General features: G+C 41.2%; 1 protein-coding gene across 3 annotated transcripts in view; it reads right to left on the reverse strand.

The window, feature by feature from the left end:
- The window catches only part of DOCK8 (dedicator of cytokinesis 8), a 147,380-nt gene that overhangs the window by 18,756 nt on the left and 106,360 nt on the right, over positions 1-22,264 (reverse strand). For all 3 annotated transcript variants that reach the window (XM_050944254.1, XM_050944253.1, XM_050944255.1), the window contains 12 exons: positions 21,702-21,857; positions 19,393-19,532; positions 18,023-18,192; positions 15,902-16,050; positions 14,192-14,374; positions 12,941-13,076; positions 11,180-11,267; positions 5,569-5,665; positions 4,318-4,452; positions 2,295-2,447; positions 1,437-1,595; positions 109-209 (listed from right to left, as the gene is read on the reverse strand). In XM_050944254.1, the coding sequence (XP_050800211.1) occupies positions 109-209; positions 1,437-1,595; positions 2,295-2,447; positions 4,318-4,452; positions 5,569-5,665; positions 11,180-11,267; positions 12,941-13,076; positions 14,192-14,374; positions 15,902-16,050; positions 18,023-18,192; positions 19,393-19,532; positions 21,702-21,857 (1,667 nt within the window). The remainder of the gene's footprint in view (positions 1-108; positions 210-1,436; positions 1,596-2,294; positions 2,448-4,317; positions 4,453-5,568; positions 5,666-11,179; positions 11,268-12,940; positions 13,077-14,191; positions 14,375-15,901; positions 16,051-18,022; positions 18,193-19,392; positions 19,533-21,701; positions 21,858-22,264) is intronic.

Consider the following 22,264-nt stretch of genomic DNA (forward strand, 5'->3'; position numbering starts at 1 on the left):
TGAGGAGCTTGTCGGTAAGAAATACTTGGGGATCTCTCTCAAAACCACACAGGCCCTTTGTATTTGCTTCATTTTAATTCATTCAACAGCAGCATGAGAAGGTTTCACCTGTACATGAGATCCATGAGCATCTCTGGATCTTCCTGAAACTCCCTCATTTTCACTGTGTCTGACAAGATACTGTTCAGATTACGTAGCAGCTCCTTCACCTGGAGATACACACACATGTTTCAGGGTTTGATTAAAAGTTCAGCATCAACACAAGATGAGTTATTGCTTACTCTATTAACTGTTGGCACAAAGAAAAGTCACAACGCAGGATTGTGACAGTGCAGACTTTACCAGTCATATTCATTCAGCAAGCAACTAACAGATCAATGACATGGCAAAAGACACACACACACACACACACACACTAGCTTTATCAAATCAAATAAAACAAGTCCATCTCCATTTGTTCATGAACTCTATAATACATATTCCTAAATGGAGTGCAACTTCTGGTTCAAGAAAATTGCAATATATTGTTAAACAGATGTTTTTGCAATTCTTAGCACCAGATGTTTCATTATCTCACCGTTAGACATGGTGGTTGCTAGTAATGCAGTCACTTCCTTATGAACTGAAAAGAGTGGGAATTTTTTTAAAACTAAGGTTTCCATATACAGCTGTCTTACTCTGATAATGTGGAAAATGACAGGTTCCCATTTCTTGTGATGGTTTTGAAATCATCATAATTTATAAAGCAGGATAAATAAAAGGGGAAATTTGATTAGCCAACATGTGTGCCAAACTGTTAGTGAAAGCAGGGTAACTCAAGTGACCAGGAATAATTAGAGATGCTACCTGTATATTTTATTTAAAAATAATATATTCCTTTTATACAGGAACTGTTTGGACAGTTGGAAGAACTTAGCTTTCACTTTCATAACTCAAAACACACAAAGAAGTGCAAATATCCTAATTGCATACCTTTTAGGCTGTTTCCTTTAAAATAAGGTTTATGTCATTTTTCACTGACAGCTTTGGGTTTTGGAGGAATGGAGGTAAGTTATGTTTTCAGATTGGCAGTACTATGGTAATGACACAAATTCAAGTCTCAGATACTGTACATGGATGTAGCTCCTACTGGGGAATCATGTATACATAGCTAAGAGAAGAATCTAGCCTACAGTAAGTTCTACTTGGACTACTGTAAGGTTGTCCCATGGAATTATGCTCAGCTTTTATCCCAGACATCCTAGATATCGTCAAGATTGTTCTAATTTTTAAAGCGTGGCCCTTGATTAAATTAGAGACGGGCCCAAGCAGCAACATTTGCACCCAAATTTTCAATATTTCTGATTTAGGAATGCTTAGGTGTGGAGATCTCGTTCCAGCCCATCTCAAGATGAGAGGTCCTGAAAAGAAGCATCAGAAGTCACAAAAGGCCTAACCTGGACTGGAAACATGGTTGGCTGCATGTCCATATCTTCTTCTGCATACGCCAAGATGGTTCGTAAGGATCTTCTGAGGTACTCCTCATTGAAATCAGATGATTTACCAACCAGAGATGCCAGGGACATTGTTACCTGCATCTTTACTCTTGCAAAATTCTTTATAGGTAGGGAGTAGAAAGAAAAAAAAAAAAGGCCATGCAATAGCTACAAGGTGTATAGATTCAAATGTATTAATTTGCCACAGGCACCAGACGTTTTTATTCATTTGTGTGCTCTTGGGATGTAAACCCACATCTTTTCTACTTATTTAAATACAATGGGCCAAGTGTACCAGCTTATGCCATCTGTCATTTTGGCCCAGTACTTTACATGTCAATACTTTAGGGCTACATGGTGTCTTAGGCTATGCATCTATGCAGACTGTAAGAGGAAGCAAGAATCCCCTTTGTCACATGATTGCACATGCCACCTGGACCTTAGGTCCAGGCACATAGGTGTATGAGAGCTATGCGCACCTGCTACACCCCATCAGAACAGCTGGCTAATGAGTAGGTGGAGTCCTGCCTCCCTTCCCTCAATGAGCCAGCCTGTGCAGCTGAGCTTGTGGGAGATGTTGGGGGAGTGGGAATGTTGTAATTTGCTGCTGATATAGGCCAGCAAACAAACAACTATCATTTGTACCCACAGAGCAGGAGGCAAGCAGGGTGGGAATTGTGCCTCAGAGATTTGCCTGCAAAAGCACAGCACCCCCTCCTTACACACAAATCTTTTCAATTTATTATCATTTTTAGGATTGCTTTTAAACTCTAATGCAAAAGAGTGGCATCACATTCTTTACTGTATCTAATAACTTACACTGATGGAGCTGAAACTGTGTCTCATGAGGAGGTAAAGGGTAGCACAGGCCTGAATTCGGGTGATGTCTATGCTACTGCTGCAGTGGTGTAGAACTCTTTGACATAGGTCAGCACACTGCTCCATCTCCTCTTCAAACAGCAAGTCTCCAAACTAAGAGAGGCAGAGAAGACACCATCAGGGCATTCAACCCCAAGCATTCAAATGTCACAGGTCAGGCTCAAAAAATCATGAGATTTAAAGACAATACTGTTTGGGGTTCTTTTGATTTGGCTTCTAGTTTCTCAGTCTTTCCTCCAGACCAAGAGGGCTAGAAATTTACTCTTTAAAAAAATAAACAAAAGCTACGATTCTCAGATGATCTCATGACTCCAGGAGCTTTAAGCAAAACAATAAATATGGCAAGATTTGCAGTAAGATTGTGAGAGTTGGTATTTCCAGACTTTAAGCACACCAACACAAAGGGATGAAGAAATATGCCAACCGTGCATTGAGAACATGGAACTACCGTTGATTGGATCTTTTCAAATCCTGCTAGCACCCCAACCCCTGGCACCACACAATTTCATTCTCCCCAAAACTTCCAGCACTAACCTCTATCCCAGACCCTGCTCCAAACTTTTGATTTATGATAGGTTTGAGACACAAAGATTGTTATTGGTTCTGGTAGCCCCACAATGTGCTTGGCACTGTGAAATACAAAGAAGGCAACATCCCTGAAGAGCTCACATTCTAAACAGAATACAGATGGATACACATATACGGTTTGTGCATAGATAGGAACTTAGAAGGTGTGCATGTAACAATAAACACATCCCATTATCTCTCACTGTTGCAACCCTTGTGTGCCTCTTTCTGAGCCTCCACCCTTGGTTCATTGTCTTATCTGGCTGTGTTATGTCTAATCTACACTGCAAACTCTCTGGCACAGGGTCCCATCATTTTCCTTTGTTTATAAAGCAACATGCACACACCTATAGTGCATTATAAAGAATCAGAATGGTTGCTTCATAAATTACAGTACCAAGTCATGTTAATTGGAAAATACACCAATTATTACTACTGAAATCTGTCATAAATCACTTTAATTGGAAGATTCCAAAGATAATTAAATTTCCGTTGTACTTTATGAGTTTCATAAATATTCACGAAACTACCCTATCATTAAGCTTGTCTGCCTATCCATATTTAATGGAAGACAGAGACTAATTTGGGCACGATTATCCTGTTTGTTTGTTTTTTACATTTAGGATCTTCACAAATCCTTTTCGGAAATTCTTTTTCAGAGGAGAATGACTCCTTTGCCAAGTGCTAAAATATTCTGAACGAGGCTCTTCTCTTAGGACTCTATATTAAAAGATAACAAATCTGGTAAGATTCATGTTATAAAGACAGTAGGCCAAAATCTGCCCTTATTTACTCCTGTGAAACTGTATTAACTTCAGCGGGGATGCACTGGGGAAAGTGTGGGGATAATTTGGGTTAGTATTTAGAAAAAATAATAGTATAAAATATACCAACAAACTCAGATTCTCATCTCAATTACATGTGCTTAAACATGGAAGAATTCCACTTAGTTCAGGTGATTGACATCAGTGTAACTGATCAGAATTTAGTCTTGAGGCTGTAATAATCTGATTTCTACTATATTCATGAATACAGCACAATCAAATTCCTGAAAATTAAAATAACCATTTTAATTGAAGCAACCAATCCTTTTGGGTGGAATTTTGCTATGCATTTTTATCAGTATCATTTTCTGTGTTCATTGATACATTACTGGGAGCAAAAACAATGCAATACTTTTATTCCACCTGAGTTTTTCCATCCATGTTATCAACAATATTTCCAAAGAGTGGAAGCAGACAGCCCTGTGCAGTCATGAATGGCCATGCATGCACCAGCGTGTCTGTACACAACACCTGTTCTGATGGATGCAAAAGTGCAATTGGGTCTCCACTCTGAAAATGTGGCCCTAATGTCTTAACCAGAAGGACGGAAACAAGTATGTTAAAGAGTTTACCTTGGCAATGAGCGCTCTGAGTGTGGCAAAGCAATGAGTCAGGTATGTGGTGCTCTGATCACAGCTGAGAGAATTTACCAGGACCTTCAGCACACCTCCCAAAAGGTTATCTTTGCAGTCCACAGCCGAGCTTGCCTACACACAGAGAAGAACAGTATTCATGTAACTAGGCAAGCTAACAGGAAACAGAAGCATAGGGAACAAAGTTATCTTCTATTGTCCAGGAGACCAAGATTGGAATCCCTGGAAGGCTGCAAACAAAATGCTTCACCACACTGTGTTTTATCCTACAAAATAGGAATGGGGAAGTCACTTCTCATGGATCAGGGGTAGAAAGGTAAAGAGGAGTCCTCCCTGTGCCTCTCAGTGTTCCAAGGATCCTTCCTATCCATTGTGAACTCAGCACATTTCTATACCCACCCTCAAAGCCCCAAGTTTTCACAATCTTGCTTCTGTCTGAGTCTTTTTTATGTGGCTTTAAAGGCCTATATGGCACTCCGTTTGAAGGACATCACTTTTCTAATGCCAGGGGTTACAGAGGAATACAAGGTGTTCTGCACTGCCTCCACATGCTCGCATCCCAGCAGGCAGATCCTCAGATGTCATAAATTGTCATCGTTCCACTGATTTCAGTGGAGCTGTAATGTTGTATGCTGGCTGAGGACCTGTCCTTTGGATGTTAAGGCCCTGATCTGGCAAGTTGCTTCAAGTGGGCAGACCCTTGGGCCAGCAGGGCTCCAAGCAGGCATAAAGGTTCTCCTGTGCAGAGCACTTTGTAGGATTGGAGACTAAATACCGAGATCTCACATGACAACGCAGAGCAATGCCACCAGTCCATCAGGCCAGGCCAGTCCCAAATGTTTAAGAATCTCAGACAAATTCCTGAAAAAAATGAAGATCCTTCTCTCCTCCACCCTCCTCAGTTAGAGCTGTGAAACCCCAGTGACCTCTAAAGCCCACTGAAACTGGTTTTCAAGTACTGTTATAAATAACCAGGGCCAAGTCTCTTCTCAGTTACTTGCTGCAACCCCACTGAGTGAAAGGGGCTTGCACCAACAGATGACATGTTTGCCCTTGTTTTTTGTTTTTTTTTTTAAAACATGCTGGGATAACTAAGGATCATTTTCTATTTATTTCAGCTTGTAAATGTTTCCAAGGTCTTTTTAATTAAAATGTATGAGAAATGAATCCTGCTCACTTTGGCATCCAAGGTGCCAGGACTGGCCTAGAGTTGGCCGTGCAGTTTCTCACCTGGATGATATTCTCCTGCATATCTAGGATGATCAAATTAGCTTCCGTAGCCAGGTTTCCACTGATCAGAGCTTCTTGATCTAGCTCAGCTTTTGTTCTATGAAAAGAAGCATATAGTAAGTACCCCATTATTTGGATAATAACCTACTGTATAAACCAGTGCAAAATAAAAATGACAGCATTTTGAATATTCCCATAGGGACAAGCAACAACCACCTTGTTGAAGGGCATTTCCTAAGGACTACTGGGTAATTAGGAGGAACTGGTACTTTAGACCAGTGGTTTTCAAACTTTTTTTCTGGCGACCCAGTTGAAGAAAACTGTTGTTGCCCATGACCCAATGGAGCTAGGGATGAGGGGGTTGGGGTGTGGGAGAGGCTCAGGGATGGGGCAACGGGTTGGGGTGTGGGGGTGAGGGCTGCAGGAATGAGGGATTTGGGGAGCAGGAGGGGGCTCCAGGTTGGGGGGAGCTCAGGGTTGGGGCAGGGGCTTGGGGTGTAGGAGGGGGTCAGGGCTCTAGGCTGGGGGTGCAAGCTCTGGGGTGGGGCCAGGGATGCAGGGTTTGGGATGCAGGGGAGGCTCAGGGTCTGAGGGATTGCTCAGGGCTGGGGCAGGGGATTGGGGCATGGGCTTACCTCAGGTGGCTCCTGGTCAACGACACAGTGGGTGTGCTAATGTGGGCTTCCTGCCTGTCTTGGCACTGCGGACTGCGTTGCATCCCGTAAGTGGCCAGCAACCGGTCTGGCTCCTGAGTGGAGGTGCACAAGTGGTTCTGTGCAGCTCTCTCCCACAGGCACTGCCCTCAGCTCCTATTGGCCAGGAACCGGCCAATGGGAGTTCAGAGCCAGTGCTTGGAGTGAGGGCAGCATGTGGGGCCCTGTGGCCCCTCTACCTAGGAGCTGGACCTGCTGCTGGCCGCTTCCGGGGAGCAGCGCAGTGTCAGAACAGGTAGGAACTAGCCTGCTTTAGCTGGGTAGCACCACCGGTGGGACTTTTAATGGCCTGGTCGGTGGTGCTGACCAGAGCTGCCGTGACCCAGTGCCTTACATTCTGCAACCCAGTACTGGGTCATGACCCGTAGTTTGAAAACCACTGATCTATACCATTGATCCCCAAGAAAAGCTCTACAACTAGGCCGATGAATATTTTAAAATAGAGGATGCAGTTTCCTTTGGCACCACAACATAATAATAATGAGCAATATTTATAAAATGATGCCATGCCCCACCCCAGGGAGGGATGGACTGAGGTGATGAGAACAGGCGGCAAGTTCCATACCCTTGAGGCCACTACAGCAAAAGGCACCATCATCAGTCGATTTAAGAAGGGATGGTGGCATCCCTAAAAGGAGATGAGGGAATGGTGGGGCAAAGAGCAAACCTGTAACATGACAAGGCTCAGGGAGGAGGTCTGGAACATAGCCCCTCTAGATCTCTCAGCAGGATGATGACTTGAGCCTGATGAATTATTTGTAACCAGAAAAATGACAAAGGTCATCTACTTGCTGACCCTGAGTTACCCAGGAACACAAGGTGGTTTGCTCAACTGTATTCGTTATTATTCCTGGGCTCCAGTAAGTTTGCAAGCTCTCAGTTGAGAGCATTCAGTATGTGAAATCAGAGCTGTTTTGACAGGACTCATCGCTCATGTGGTGTGTTTCTGTCCCCTGGCTGCATGAGTGACTCTTACCATCTGGTATCTGGTGTGAATTTACAATTTGCTTTCTGTGAATGTTCTACTAGATCTGCTTCAAAATTTATATTGAGATGAGGCTGGAAATCTTAGCTAGTAAAGACCAGCATGGGCATCTTCAAGTCATCTTGAGAGTGTTATAGACTGCCAGGGTAGGGAAGTAAGGGGAGGTGTAACTGACTGATCACATTTATTCAAAGCCAGGAATGATGGAGAAGCCCTACCAGGAGGCAATTGCAATAATCAGGCCATGTATTGCTAAATAACGGTGAAGTCTGCACAAATTAAACAAACAACATGTTCATTTGAACCATTTCCAGCAACCACTGGATAATTCACTCCCTAGACATTAGCCGCTCCGATTGGTTGACTTCTCTCTTGACGTTCCACTTAGGCTATAACGGTGACTACAATCTACTTCAAGGCAGGTGGGGCAAGGAGTAGTTAGGACAAGTGTCAGCATATGTGAACCTGAACATGTGGCCCACCAACCGCCTCCCGAATGCCTTGTGGGGTACAAAAATGACAACGTGCAAATAGTTTTCCAATGGAAAACGCACTAAGTGTTAAAACCCTGGTTAAATCATTAAGGACAAACAAGTCGCACAGTGATGAGTGCCACAGGCCATGTCTATACTTACAGTGCTGCAGCAACTCAGCTGTACCAGTGCGGCTGCAGCGCACGTGGTAAAGATGCTCTGTGCTGATGGGAGAGAGCTCTCCCGTCGGCATACAAAAAACCCACCCCTGCAAGCAGCATAAGCTATGTCAGCAGGAGAAGCTCTCCTGCCAACAGTGCTTATGTCGGTGTAACATTTGTCACTCAGGGGGTGGAATATTCACACTACTGAGTGATATAAGTTTTGCTGACATGGGCGGTAGTGTAGACACAGTCATACAAATATAAAAGCCTTGTGTACATGCAGAGTTGCACAGGTTTAACTAAAGATATGATTTTAAACTGATTTAGTTTCACCAGTGCAAAAGGCTGTATTGAACACTTATTTCAGGTTAAGCCAGGTTTATTTTGGTTTATCTTAAATCAATTAGGAATGGTTGTAAGCTAAACCATAATAAGCCACTTTTAAACCAAAAGAAGAGTTCACACAGGGGTTTCCACCACTTTTTAGCTAAACCAGTGCAAATTTGTGTATAAACAACCTCATTGACAAACAGAATCCTCATCTCTAATTATCCCAAGAGTGCTTTTGCAGCCCCAAGGCTAAAATTGCCTCTGTCCCATTCCTGTGCTACAGAGCAGGGATAGTGTCTGATACATAAGCCTCAGCTCTGCTCTTCCTTGGTTCACTCCTGCTAAACATGGCAATTGGATAACTAAGGATCTAATCCTATTGCCGTAGTAAGGAGAAAACCCATTTACTTTTATAGGAATTTTACTTATGAAAGATTGAAAAGGACCACAAAATTTGGTCCCAACATTTTAACTTCTGTTTTCAAAAAGGGGATTATATTAATCAGCATTTCATTCCATAGTTATAACTGCTACATTATTTAGCCCAATATTTCTATGTTGTACCAATAACCTCTGGACTGTACAAATACTGCAGTAAGAGACTGAGTCAAATTGATTTTCATGAGGAAATGAGAGATACATGAACAAAAGGCAGAGTGGACAAGGATTTGTCATTTTTTAAAATTCCAATGAATACCAAAACCAAAAACCTATTTTAAAAAACCAGCTATGATTACTGATAACAATGTAGTTACCTTTCACAGCTTTTACAAAACCCAGGCACTGTAAAACAGAGCCAAACCAATTATCCAAGCCAAAATTAACAAGGGAGCTAAAGGTTATTATCATGGAAAGTCACTACAATTTTAATATAGGGAGGCTACTGCACTGCCAGAATGAAAGGCAATCCTTTCAAGTAATCTAATTCAGGTTCAGAATGGACAAGAAGCTCTGGAAAAATGACATCTCTCCAAATGGCTATATTTATAGAAGCTTGGCACATACAGCATGCAGGTACTGTTAGTAGCATAATTGATTAATGAAAAGCCAGTTTTCTATAACTATAAACATTCAATTATTTATCACTGCAGTCAGTTGATTAAGTTGATCTATTTTCCCTGTGCATTCATACTTCGGAGAGTGACAGAAATTTGTATCCACAAATCACAATTTACAACTTGCAACAGGAAAAACATGTCACCCTTTCTCCCTTTGCAAATAAGTCAACTAAAATATAACACAAAAGGTCAAATTTTGCTCACCTGATTTCATAAGTTCCAAAGCCAGAAGAGACCACTGTGATCATATAGTCTGGCCTTCTGTATAATACAGCCACAGAACTTCCCCAAAATAATTCCTTTAGAACTACAGCATATCTTTAAAAAAAATCCAATCTTGATTTTAAAACTACTGATGATGGAGAATCAACCATGACCCTTGGTAAATTGTTCCACTAGTTAATTACCTTCACTGTTAAAAATTTATAACTCATTTTCAGTCTGAATTTGAGTAGTTTCAACTTCCAAACGCTAGAATTTGTTATACTTTTGTCTGCTAGATTGAAGAGCCTGTTATCAAACATTTGTTCCTCATGTAGGTATCTACAGACTGATCAGGTCACCCTTTTAAGCCTTCTCTTTGTTAAGCTAAATAGATTGAGCTCCTTCAGTCTATAATTATAAGGGTATGGCTACACTCGAAACTTCAAAGCGCTGCCATGGGAGCGTGAAGTGTGAGTGTGGTCGCAGCGCCAGTGCTGGGAGAGAGCTCTCCCAGCACTGCACGTACTCCACATCCTCATGAGGTTTAGCTGCGGCACTGTTTACACTGGCGCTTTACAGCGCTGTATCTTGCAGAGCTCAGGGGGGTGTTTTTTCACACCCCTGAGCGAGAAAGTTGCAAGGCTGTAAAGCGCCAGTGTAGCCATGGCCTCAGGCATGTTTTCTAATCCATCAGTCATTCTTGTGGGTCTTCTCTGAAATCCTCTCCAATTTATCAACATTCTTCTGGAATTCTGGGCACCGGAACTGGATACAGCATTCCAGCAATGGTCACACTAGTGCCAAATCCTGAGGTAAAATAACTTCTCTACTCCTACCTGAGATTTCCCCTCTTTACACATCCAAGAATTGTACTAGCCCTTTTGGCCACAGCGACATACTGGGAGCTCATGTTCACCTGATTATCCACCATGACCCTCAAACTTTTTTCAGAGTCACTGGTTCTCAGGATGAGAGTCCCCCATCTTTCAAGTATGGCCTACACATTCTTTGTTCCTAGATGTACATATTTACATTTAGCTGTATTAAAATGCCTATTGTTTGCTTGCACCTAGCTTAGCAAGTGATCCAGACTGCTCTCCATTTAATGAGACTAAGCATGCACTACCATGCTGTATATATAAAGTAGCTATAGCTACACCACCATATAAGTCATATAAACCCCTCTTATCGGTTTTCAGTATATGCATCAGAGACCCAGTGTCACTCATGCAGTTAATTAACGCTAGATAACAGGGTAAACATCTCATTCAAGCATTTACAATCTCCTTATTGTGTAACAGCAACATCCAGCATCCTTGTGCTAGATCAGTGGTTTTCATCCTTTTTTCATTTGTAGACCTCTAAAAAATTTTGAATGGAGGTGCAGAGCCCTTTAGAAATCTTAGACATAGTCTGCAGACCCCCACAGGACCCCAGGCCACAGGTTGAAAACCACTGTTCTATGGTAACAATAACCTTTCGTGGACCCCTTAGACATAGTCTGCGGACCCCCTGGAGTCACTAGACCACAGTTGAAAACCATTGTGCTAGGTAATCACTTCTGATTTCTTTTCTCCTCTGAAGGCTGGGGCTGGACTGAAGCTGCGGATTTTGTAATAAAATCATCCTGGGAAAAATAAGCTTAGTTCTGGTAAAAGAGATATAAATTTATTAAACGACTTACTTATCTAGCCTCTCGTTTGCCTGCCGCCACTGAGTCTGCTCTTTTCTCCATCGTAGGTTTTCATTTAACCCTGGGAATCTGTCATTCCCTAAGAGTGCAACACATGTCAGCAAAATTAAAGTACAGAGGGATGATCTGGATTTTGATATCAAATCGTACAGGAGGATCTACATTTCTGCAACAGACAGTTTTCAAATCTCCCAGCTCTAAGTCTCCTGGACACGAGTAAATGCATATTGTCAATAATTTTTTTTAAAATCTGGGTTTATACATTTATGTTTGTTACACATGCCTTAGAAAATTAAAAATCCATTTTGAATCAAATTGACTGTCTCTCTGTGTAAGCAACTGTTCATTTTTAATATTTTCAAAACCATTGTCATGTTTCTTCCTTGTACGAGGGCACTAATATAATGACATCAGTGTGCACACAGACTACTTGTGGAAGCATACACACTTTTTTCCTTCTGCTCCTACAAGAAAGATATATTCAGAAAAGCAACTATATAAAAAGGAATGTCCTTACAGATATGCTCTTCTTACATATTCTGGATCCTATCTGCTTTTGGTTCTGATAAAATAAAGGGCCATGTAATCCCCTAAACAGGAAAACCCACATAAGGGGCAGGAAACATTGTGAGTTTCAACTCACGCTCCTCATCAATCCATCAGAGGGGCAGGATTTGCTCTGTATGGAGCAGGTAGGGAGTGCAATCCCTAGACACACAGAGATGCCAATCTCAGAACACTCATGAAGGCCCAGTGGCCTCACAGACCTACCCAGATAGTCTTCCTCTCTCCTGACAGCCTCCCCATGTGACTGCACTGTAGCAGATGCAGGTGAGGCCCAGCAGAAATTAAGGTTGCTTGGAATAACAATAACTCACAACTCTTAGAAATCTGCTGGAGAACAGCTGCTCTCCGGCTCCACCCACTCCTCTGATCCTTACATCCATAAGGAATACTATCCTCATGGCAAAGAGACCATAGGATTTGGAGGTGGGTGAATGTACCATAGAGCCAGCATCTCTCTATTAAACATCCCCACCTGCACAGCCCTATATTTTAACTATTTTTTCATTCCTGTTAGCTCTGAAGAGTCAATACAACTACGGAAGAGTGAGTTAGAATCTATTCTGGCTTAGGCATCATCCACACAATTTTTAAGTGGATCCTCATTGCAGACAAAAAAATATATTTACTGGCAATGATGCACAAGTCAACATAACCCAGCTTGACTCTCAGATCCCCTCAGTTCTAGCAGTTAGAACAATCTTTTTTTAATTTATAGATGGAATGCATCACATATAAGAACACTGAGAGGCAACAAACATGAATCATATTTCCACAAAACTAGAGAGTGGACAGAGGTCTGTCTGAAACTCAGTCTCCAATTGCATAAAATGCCTCTCCATATATTTTTGGGCCTAAGGCAACTGACAGTATCTCACCCTTTATTAATAGACTATGCATAACTTAAAAAATAGAATCAAAGAAACATTACATGTGATTTTTTGAGATAATTTGACTGCATATTTCTAGCATAAGAAGAGCTCACATATTATATATGTTGAAAGCTAAAAAACATATTTATCCACAGCAAAGCACAGAAAAGTCTGCAAGGGCAGGAAAGGGAGAGAAATACAAGAATGGGGTTTTTGGTGCTTTTATTGCCTTCCAAGGGAAGAACATTTATATCCACAGCATGCTTGAAGTCTTTTGATAAAAATTAAATTAAAAACTGGGAAGGGGGGGAAGTACCAGCTGGTGTCCTGCAGCGTTTCATCATTTCACCCCTGGCTCCTTCGCCTCTCAGTAAAGCCTCTTCTAACCTGGCTTTTACATCTCTTGATTTCTGAAGCACTTGGGTGCTGACTTTGTCAGAGCTTTGTTTGCCCTGGATATGCATGAGAAAGAAAGTTTCAGTGATCAGTTTCTGAGCAGCCCTCTTAAAGTACATATAGTCAAATTAACTCTTAGTCCAAAGTGTTCTACCAAAGCTGTCGCTACAGTCCCCAAATCAGGCAGAGGGCACTGAACACTATCAGAGGGGCATAGGACACACACAATCCAAGTACAATAGCAACTTGCACACTGTCAAAGAGGTAGTGTATGTACTGTTTCTAAGCACACAGGGATAGCTGGAAGTCAGGAGAAAGCTGGAATTGGATAGATTGTTTAAGACACTCCAACATTTCAAAGGGCTCCATTGTTGTTATGCTACCATTATAGATTGTACTTCTGTAGCATTTTCTATGCAATGGGCTTTGCATGCGTTAATGTATTTAGCCTCACAACCCCTTGTGAAGTAGGTAGGTAGCATTATTCCAATTTTACAGATGAAGAAATAAGCTCATCGCATAAATTACTTGATCAGGTTCAGACAGGCAATCTGTGGCTTTGATAAGAGCCTTGACTTTCAAACCCTTGCCTGAACCACAAGACCATTCTTCCAATCCCATGGCTTCCTGTAAAGGGTAGAAGAAAGAGTGTGTGGAAAGAAGCTACCCCAACTCACCTTCCCACAGGCTACTTATATTCCGGAGGGAAAGAGGAAAGGAATTGAACTGTAGAAATATGTAAAAATGTATGGTGGTGAAACTCCAAAGACTGGAGGTTTATTCTCTCTCTATATATATATTCAAAAGCCTGACTCCTTATCCGAATATCTCTGCAGAGCAATGTTAGTAAAACAGACCCATTTGCACAACTGTTGGCTCTCCTGCTTCTATTCAGAAGCAAGAAGCTCAGAGCCACACAAAAAGGAAATCAATAAATAATTTAAAACAACATTATAGGATCTCATAAAAAGTTTAACCTGAGCTTTGTTCAAAAGCTTGGGTCAATTATTTTATCTGAATCAGTCTGCTCATCCCTAACAACGGTGAAGATCGGATGACAAGAGAGCCAGTTTAACCTTTTCCAATCACAGAATTATGGGTTGCCGGGGAATGATTTCACTAGAGTTTGTTAGAAAATTGTGACAAAGCATCGATGAAAAGTTCCACATACCTTGTACTCAAAGCATGAAACGCAAATGAAAAGAAGATCTAAAATTCTGTTCAGCTGCATGGATGGAAGGTCTGCAATCCATTTCCGAATAAGACTCTGTTTAGCATTTTTCATGATCCAGAGGAAACAGATCAAAAGGTTGCGAGTAGTATCAGGGCTTAATGTGTTATACTGTTTGTAGGGCTAGAAACAGATAAAAAGCATGTTCCACAGAGGGAGAAAAAAAGAGAGAAGTCACATTGGTTCAGTAATATTATTTAAATACTGGTGGAGTTTTGTATCAAAACCATAGTTCATGCTGAGAGTGCTTCATCTATTCCATATTCAGTATTTATAATATACAGCTGAGGCTGTGTAGACAGGAAGCGCATGTGTGTAAAAAAGAGAGAGAGAAAGGGGCATTGGTTGGTAGTTATCCGTACATCAGATTTTTTAGCCTGTAGTGTACAGATAGAATTCTCTAATTGTTAAGGACTTTCCTGTTGTGTTTCCTACTGTTTTTGTAATGTAACATGTGTTTACACAGATACACACATCTCAGTGGTCATTTGTGCACACAGATACATCCATGCAATTTTGGAAATCTGGGCCATAAAGTATAGGTCACATTTTAAAAACAATTACCACAAGTTGTGCCCCAAAAATATTTCCATACCTGTATAAAGGAATGATTGCAGTCAGGGTAACTGAGCACACAAAATACACTTTTAAATACCTAAGTGTCTACTAGGCACACATTTACCAATTTATAGGTATAATGACCCTTTTGTGAGTGTGCACATATTTTGTGGCAGCTACTTGAATGATTACTTTTGAAAATATTGCCTTATATGGATTTATAAAATGTTTCTATTTTGATACTAAAAGGATTTAGGAACATTTGAATGCAAACAGAAACCATTTTTTGTCTATGCTGGCTTACAAAAGTGAGACCGACACTAAACAGCAACAAAAGGTAAACCTGTGCAATTGCATGAAGAATGTAAGAGAAAGCTTTATCATAGGTTGGGCTAATTGTCTGACATTTTCCATTATAAGGCCTATTTTCAGTTGCTTATAACTTTGGCAAACTTTAACCATTTGTGCTGATGGGTGTCTGATTCAGGCTTTTTATTATTTATTTAACTATTAATTATTATTATTATTTACCAGCCAAAATTGCTCAGCCAATTCCAAGAATGAGGCATGGGGAAAATAAATTGTTTTACCCATCTGAAAAAATTCTGGCAACCTTTCCTTTGAAATGATCTATTCCCCCATGGTTTGGAGCAGGGACTTGAAATTTGGTAGGGCTGCAGCGTATGGCTTTTTGCCATCCCTGTCAAAATCCACCCAAATTTGGCCAATTTTTATAATCCTTTGAAAAACTGCACTTTGTACATGCACAGCAGAAACTTGCTAGAGCTAAAATCTCCAAAGATTCCATCCTCACTAAGAATGCTCAAACCTCTTACAGCTCCTAAGTGCTGACCAGACTACACATGTTCCATTTCCAGAGGGCTGCTGATTGTTCTCCCTCCAGTCCATACATATGGGGGCAAAGCTGGTCTTTCCCTGTAGTGGCTGCTCCCAGCTGTTCCAGGCCGGGCACTGGAACTGAAAGCAGGAAGCCTGTCTCTCCAGTACTCTGAAGGTTTAGGATAACCTCAGAGAGAGGATAATAAAATAATATTGCCAGAAAGAAAGGCTGGCAAGGCAATGCAGACATACCAGTGAAGACAGAGGTGCACCTGAAGTCCTTAGGAGGTTGAACTGATTCCCTGCAATGGCCCAGGCGACAGACTGATTGATTGGGTTTGAAGATTCTTGGTCTTCATCTGGGCTCCCTGTACGGCCTTTCCCACTGCGGGCTTCTGAAACTAAATTTGAAATGCCCCATTGACTCTGCACAGAATAATCCAACATTATGTTGTCTCAATATTACCAAGTTCCACAGTCTTGTATTCCTGTTGGCTAATGAAACAACTGGCATTTCCATGAGAGTCACTGCATGTTATGGTGAAGGGGAAAGGAGAAGTGGGGGGTGGGGGTGAAAGAGGTATAGGATTAGCTGGACAGTTTGCAACCACCAGCAGACTGCCAGGTTATACAAATAAACACAAGGATAGAAGGATCTGTTCTAGCCCACTCCTGCTGTCTGGTAACGTTGATTTATGCTTCAGAGGCAAAGCCACTAGAGGATCTCAGATGGCTCTGAACTGTAGTGTCAAACCAGTGCTTTCCACTGCTTGGATTAAATCACCAATGCCAGGTTCAATGACATTACATTACTAAGCATTATCACCAAGGCTGTGCTTGGGTGGCGAATTCTCACAGAAATACATATACAATATCTTAAACCTTAGTCCATCCCATGCTTTGCTGCACATTGGGCTACCCACATTTGCCATCCATGCCTGTCAACTGCCTTTCTCACACATACAATACAGTACAAATCTGGCAACTGCTGACAGAGGAGACGTCCCCTACTGGTTAAAAGATGGGTTTAGGATTCAAGACTCCTCACGTCTATACCCAGTTTTTCCACAGACTTTCTGAGTTACCTTGAGCAAATAAGTTATTTAAACTAATGTTTACAAGCGCCTCTAATACTGAGTGCTCGAGATACCAAAGGTTGGGTTTTTAGAGGTGCTAAGCAACTCCAATTGATTTCAATGTGCTCAGTACCTCTGAAAACTAAGCCCATGGCATCTCAATTTAGACACCCCAAAATTAGTGGGCATCCCAAATTAGTGGACACAGTTGAATGTTTAGGCCTTATCCTTGCTATCCTCAGTTTTCTCATCTATAAAATAGGGATAAAACCTAGATTAACAGAATATGGTAAGGTTTAAACAGAGTGTGTCAAGTGTTTCAATACTCTTGGGTGGCAGGTGGTAATAGAAGTTCCGAATATTATTGTTCTATTCCAGACATGTACAAAAAGTTTTCATAACTGGTGAAAAATTGTATTTCTCAAAACAGCTATACATTTTTCTTTGCTGCCTTGAATTTTTCATGAAAACAAATGGCAGCTCTGCAAGTAGCGCAGCGTTGTTCTTTCAATAGAACATAAATAGTTGGTTTCTCTAAAAAAAAACTGGCAAACTGCTGTCTGGGAAAAATTCATAAGAACTCATTGAAGTCAAATATGACAGAATTAGACAGCATAGAGAATAATTTTTTAGAAGGATTAAAGATTTAGAATAGTATTTGTAGTTTCATGATTTTGGATAAAAAGTCTATTCTAAACTCTTGAGCCTGCTGGTTACATTTGCCTGCTCCTTTTAACTACGGTACCATGACAACAGTACTATCAAATAACAGAAAAATGAGCAAGCCTTTTTGTAAACCTGTTAATACTTCCTAATTAAACAAATAACATAAAAATGGGCAAACAAAAAAGTCGAACGGAATCCAACGCATCTAGGTGCGCACTAGCTAAATAATGTAACAACATCACATTGTTACCCTTACTCTCCTTGCCATTGTCTGTTACACCCATTTATATCTTAATATTAGCTTGTAACCCTTCCATGGTAGGGACCATGTTTATATGTTAGCCATCTATCAGAATAATTATTAATTATACAATGATATATCATTATGCATAAATAAAGCACTGCTCTATCATTTGTTCACCTAATTATTTCTGTACCATTTCTAATTCATAGTATTTGAATAAACATTTTTCTGTACTTGAAAATCCAACTTACTTTTAATTAAAGAAACATTTCCACTCGCAAGCATGTTTGGAGTTCCAGTAATTAAGGCAATCTCTTTTACATTTTGTCAACTCACTTAATAAAGTCACTTTGAGAGGTCAAATAAGGGAAGAAAAGAAGGTCTTACCTGTAAAGTCATACAGCTGTGGCAGTGCATCCAAAATGATCCCAACCAAAGGGAGGTAAAGGGCAGCAATTTTGACCTTCACCTCTGGTTTTAAGCAGCGCTGGTCTAGGTCATGGGAACTCAGCAGGCTGTGCACAGCACTGATCGCTTTCCTCTGCACTTTACTGATTCTGTCAGCACAAACAAGGACTAGCTCTGTTACTGAGACACATGCAAGTTATGTGGATCAAAGAGGCTATGAGAGATGACTGAGGCGGAGGAAGTTAATAAATATTCTGTGGATAATCGCTTATGCTATAACCAGAGAGTAACATCTCAGCCTGCATTCCCTACATAAATCCTGATCCAGATGACAGACTTCACACCTGGAAAGCAATGATCACTGGTAACTAGTAATCCAATAGGGAAAACTGTCCCAGGCAATTTCAACGGGGGGTGGGATGGGGGGGGGACGGGATGGATTTAAAGAAACATGTCACATCCTTGCAATGGCCAAGCACAGCAATTGTCTAACCAAATCCTTCAGCATGATGGAAGGCAGCAGCGTTTTCAAGGCTTCACCTTGCTAAGAGCAAGAGAAATTCCCACTGATGGGATGTGAAATTCCCAATGACATTTTGCTCCATATTTATTTAGCACTATCGCATATAAATAATACACATGCATTCACCGGGAGGAGAACATTTTGCCTACAAAGCAATCGTACTATTGCCTTATTACAAAGTGACCCCTAAGTAACTACCCACAGGGTGAAAGTACTATGTTTATTTGACTGAAGCGGTAAGAGCTGTACATAACTGGCTCGTTCCAAGATGTTGGAGGTCTAGTATTCATCACACTCTGCATAAAGATCTGTCATCTTTAAGAGAGATTATCCTTTCTAACAGAACTTTTTTTCTCCTGTTTAAGAAGTTGCCCCATATGTTTCTTGTACCATACATTAGCCCCTATTTTTCCTATGGTTTTATATCACCACAGCTGCCCTCCTAGACAGAGAACTTGATAGTTCACCTTGCTCAAAATAAGTCTATTCCAAACGGTGGGGTGGTTGCCTGGGCTCCATGGAAGCAATTCTGCAGTGGATATTTGTCACAAGCATACATGTGGAGGTTAACATGTTGTTTGTTACAAGCATGCACATGGAAGGTAACATACCAACATTCTCCAGGGTACACAAGACCAGTGAAACACTAACAATTCTACTCCAAAGGCAGAGGGAGCAATACGTGGTATTCTCTCTTGCTATGCTGACCATACTGCCTTTGTAGAATCTTCATAATGGAAAACAAGAGGCTGGACCTAAAAATCAAACCCACATCTCTGATCACCGGGCCATCAGAAAAAATCCTCTTAAAAACTGAGAAACCTACCCTTCTGCCTCCGTGTCCAGTGCAGCTGCCAATTCGGTGAAAAGCAGTCCAGCCAAAAAGTGCTGCTGACGATAATCTGCTGAAAGGTCAAACATGCTGGCAATTTTCTGATCCTGGAAACTAGAGCAGGAGCTTGAATTCTGCAAAAGTGTACTAGGTGTTTTAGTGGATGATCAAACGTATACTATAATAGTGCTACTCACTGAGAATACAGCTAACAGCCTGTTCTGCTGCAAACGACTGAATACAACATGGGAACAAGGTAATCATCTGAGGGAAATATTGGAATGTATAATAAAAATGTCAAGCTTTTCTATCAAATTGAGCAAAATCTCTCTGAAGCAAAATTTTTCCATGAATATAGAGAGCTATGTAGAACGATTTAAAGCTAGAGCAGAGTATATGATTATAACAGAGGAATCTATTCAATGAATTTAGCCTCTTTTACTGTTTGCAGTTGTCTGCTTACAATTTTCTCAGATCTGATTGGAGGAATTATTCAGTGAATACTTTCTATGATTAACCCTCTGTGTTAATTATGCATGAGCAGCTCAGTGTGAGTGTTTGATATGCAAACAAGCTGTGTTTGTCAGTTTGAACAGGACACAAAGCCAGAATCAACCCTGTGTTCAGATTGCTCTGTAGAGTCTGTACCATTCTGCTGGCACAAATCAGCCCTAAAGCTGGCATAGCCAACCGTGAGAAGATCATCCCAGTGCAGAGCCCGCATACTGACTTCTTTGCCACATGCACCCCCTTTTTCCATGGCTGGTACAGAAATGTGGCCCACAAGAAGGAAGTATGAACATGCTTTTCCTGTATCCTAGGAGTCTCAGTCTGAGGTTGCTGGCAGCAAGTGTAATTTAGAGCAGCCTTCAATCTGCTGTAACATATGGTTAGGGCTGATGCACAGCCACACCAGGATCAGTAGAGTTGCTGCTGAGTTTGTGCTATCAGCTCCACAACTGTAACCGTGGATCTGAACCATAAGTCACTTGGTACATTTCTCTTCCCAACTGGGTGAGCATAACTCTTAGAATCTGTTTCCAGTGCAAATACTTAGGTTTACAAGTTCAGAATTTGCTTTTCATTCATATTCTTCAATATTCACTTGAAAATATTTCTGCCAATAAACTAATTTGCTTGAATATTCCTGGAAAATAAACATGTAAAAACCAGATCCCAACTTTATGGCTGACCCCTAGCTCCATAATGGGCTGAATCAAAACCCCACCGCTGAACACCCCCCCTAAACTTTGGGACAGTGCAGACTTGAATTTGGATGAAACCCCTACAGAGCAGTCCTATCTCAGCTGCCATATAGATGCTGGCATAGCTGTTTGTTTGCAGTAATACAGAGGCATGGAGCATCCGGTTAAATGAATTTCATATATGAGCTCTCAACAAAAATTCCACAAGATTTATCCCCAAGGCAACATTTTTTATTGAAAAATCTCACTCAAGTTAGCAACTATCCTGTAGACAGAGCAGAGTTACTAAATTGGTGGCCAGCTACTGTAGCAAATCATGCAAAAGCAGCAAAAAGTCCAATGGCTCGAGGTTGGACTTCGAGGGTGACTCCTGAGGGAGGAAAGAGTTGATGATATTGCCTAAGGAAAAGATCGATTCTAAGTGGTAGCTGCCCGGCTCTGCTTTGCAGTAACTAGTTTTGATAGTTATGCACAGTTCCTTGGTATTTTTAGTAGTGGAATCTCATTTCCAACTGTTCGATGTCAAGAATGAGCCTCAAGCAACAACTCTGGGAAATCCTGACTCTTAGAGCCTCAAGATTTATTTTAATGATCAGAAAGGACCTTAAAAAAACTTGTTGCCTTAATGAATATTGACTTGCCTGTACACGTAAGATGAGCAGTGAGAGCGTGTGCAAAAGCTCAGAATGCAAAGTCTGCCGCATATTTCCATATGCTATCACCCTCACAAACAGATGTTGCCATCTATCTGATAGTACCGTACGCTGCATCTTCACAAGAACAGTTGCTGCTGAACATTGGGTGTGCATAGCTTTTTTCAATAGGTGTTTCTAGCCGCGCCTACTGAAAATATCCCCCACGTTTGCATGGCATGATATGTATGAACTTGTGCAATTCACCTTCACAGTAACATCTTGCTGATATTAGTCCTTTCTGCCCCTTTTCTGCAAAAGGGAGCTCATAGCTCTTGATGATTATAGACTGATGTATCCTGACTTAAGTAGCTGAATACAGCAGCAGTGGAAAGACCATCAGTTCTCCACATACGTACTTCACATCAGGATATCAGACATGTGATACGGACTGAGTGATGCCTACCTGTGATGACAGAGAGGGAGAGGGGGACACCGGCGCAGACACTGAAGTCATGAAGAAGAGATTCAGATTGAGGTAATGTTCATGGCTGCAGAGAATCCTTAGGAACTCCAGCCTCATGGAAATTAGGGTGGGGAGGCTATTAAGCTTGTTTGACAGCTAGAAAAAAAACAAACAAAAATATCATGTGACAAGCATGGGTAATTTAGATGTACACATAGAGAAATATCCTCCTCCTAAAACAGAATCAGCCAATTTAATAAAAGTAACTGAGCAGAGTAACAGACCGTAAAAAGCTCACTGGATTCTTGTGTTTAACAAGATTCCAGCCATTAGGCATTCTCTGTTTAGTGGGGGTGTTTTTGTACTTGGCTGACCTCCCAAGAGAGGATCAGTTATTATTTCCTTCCAGAAAAAATGCAATTGCCTTAGCAAGCTTGTCTAGAAAGTAATTTTGAAGGATTCTCCCCCAACACACACACCTTTGTGCATACTAATATTAACTTTTAAAAACTCTGTTGCGCCTGTGGCAAACTAAACAAAGGAATCTGCTTCTACATGGTGCA

This window comes from Gopherus flavomarginatus, chromosome 3, assembly GCF_025201925.1.
Source record: "Gopherus flavomarginatus isolate rGopFla2 chromosome 3, rGopFla2.mat.asm, whole genome shotgun sequence".
Classification (NCBI taxonomy): Eukaryota; Metazoa; Chordata; order Testudines; family Testudinidae; genus Gopherus; species Gopherus flavomarginatus.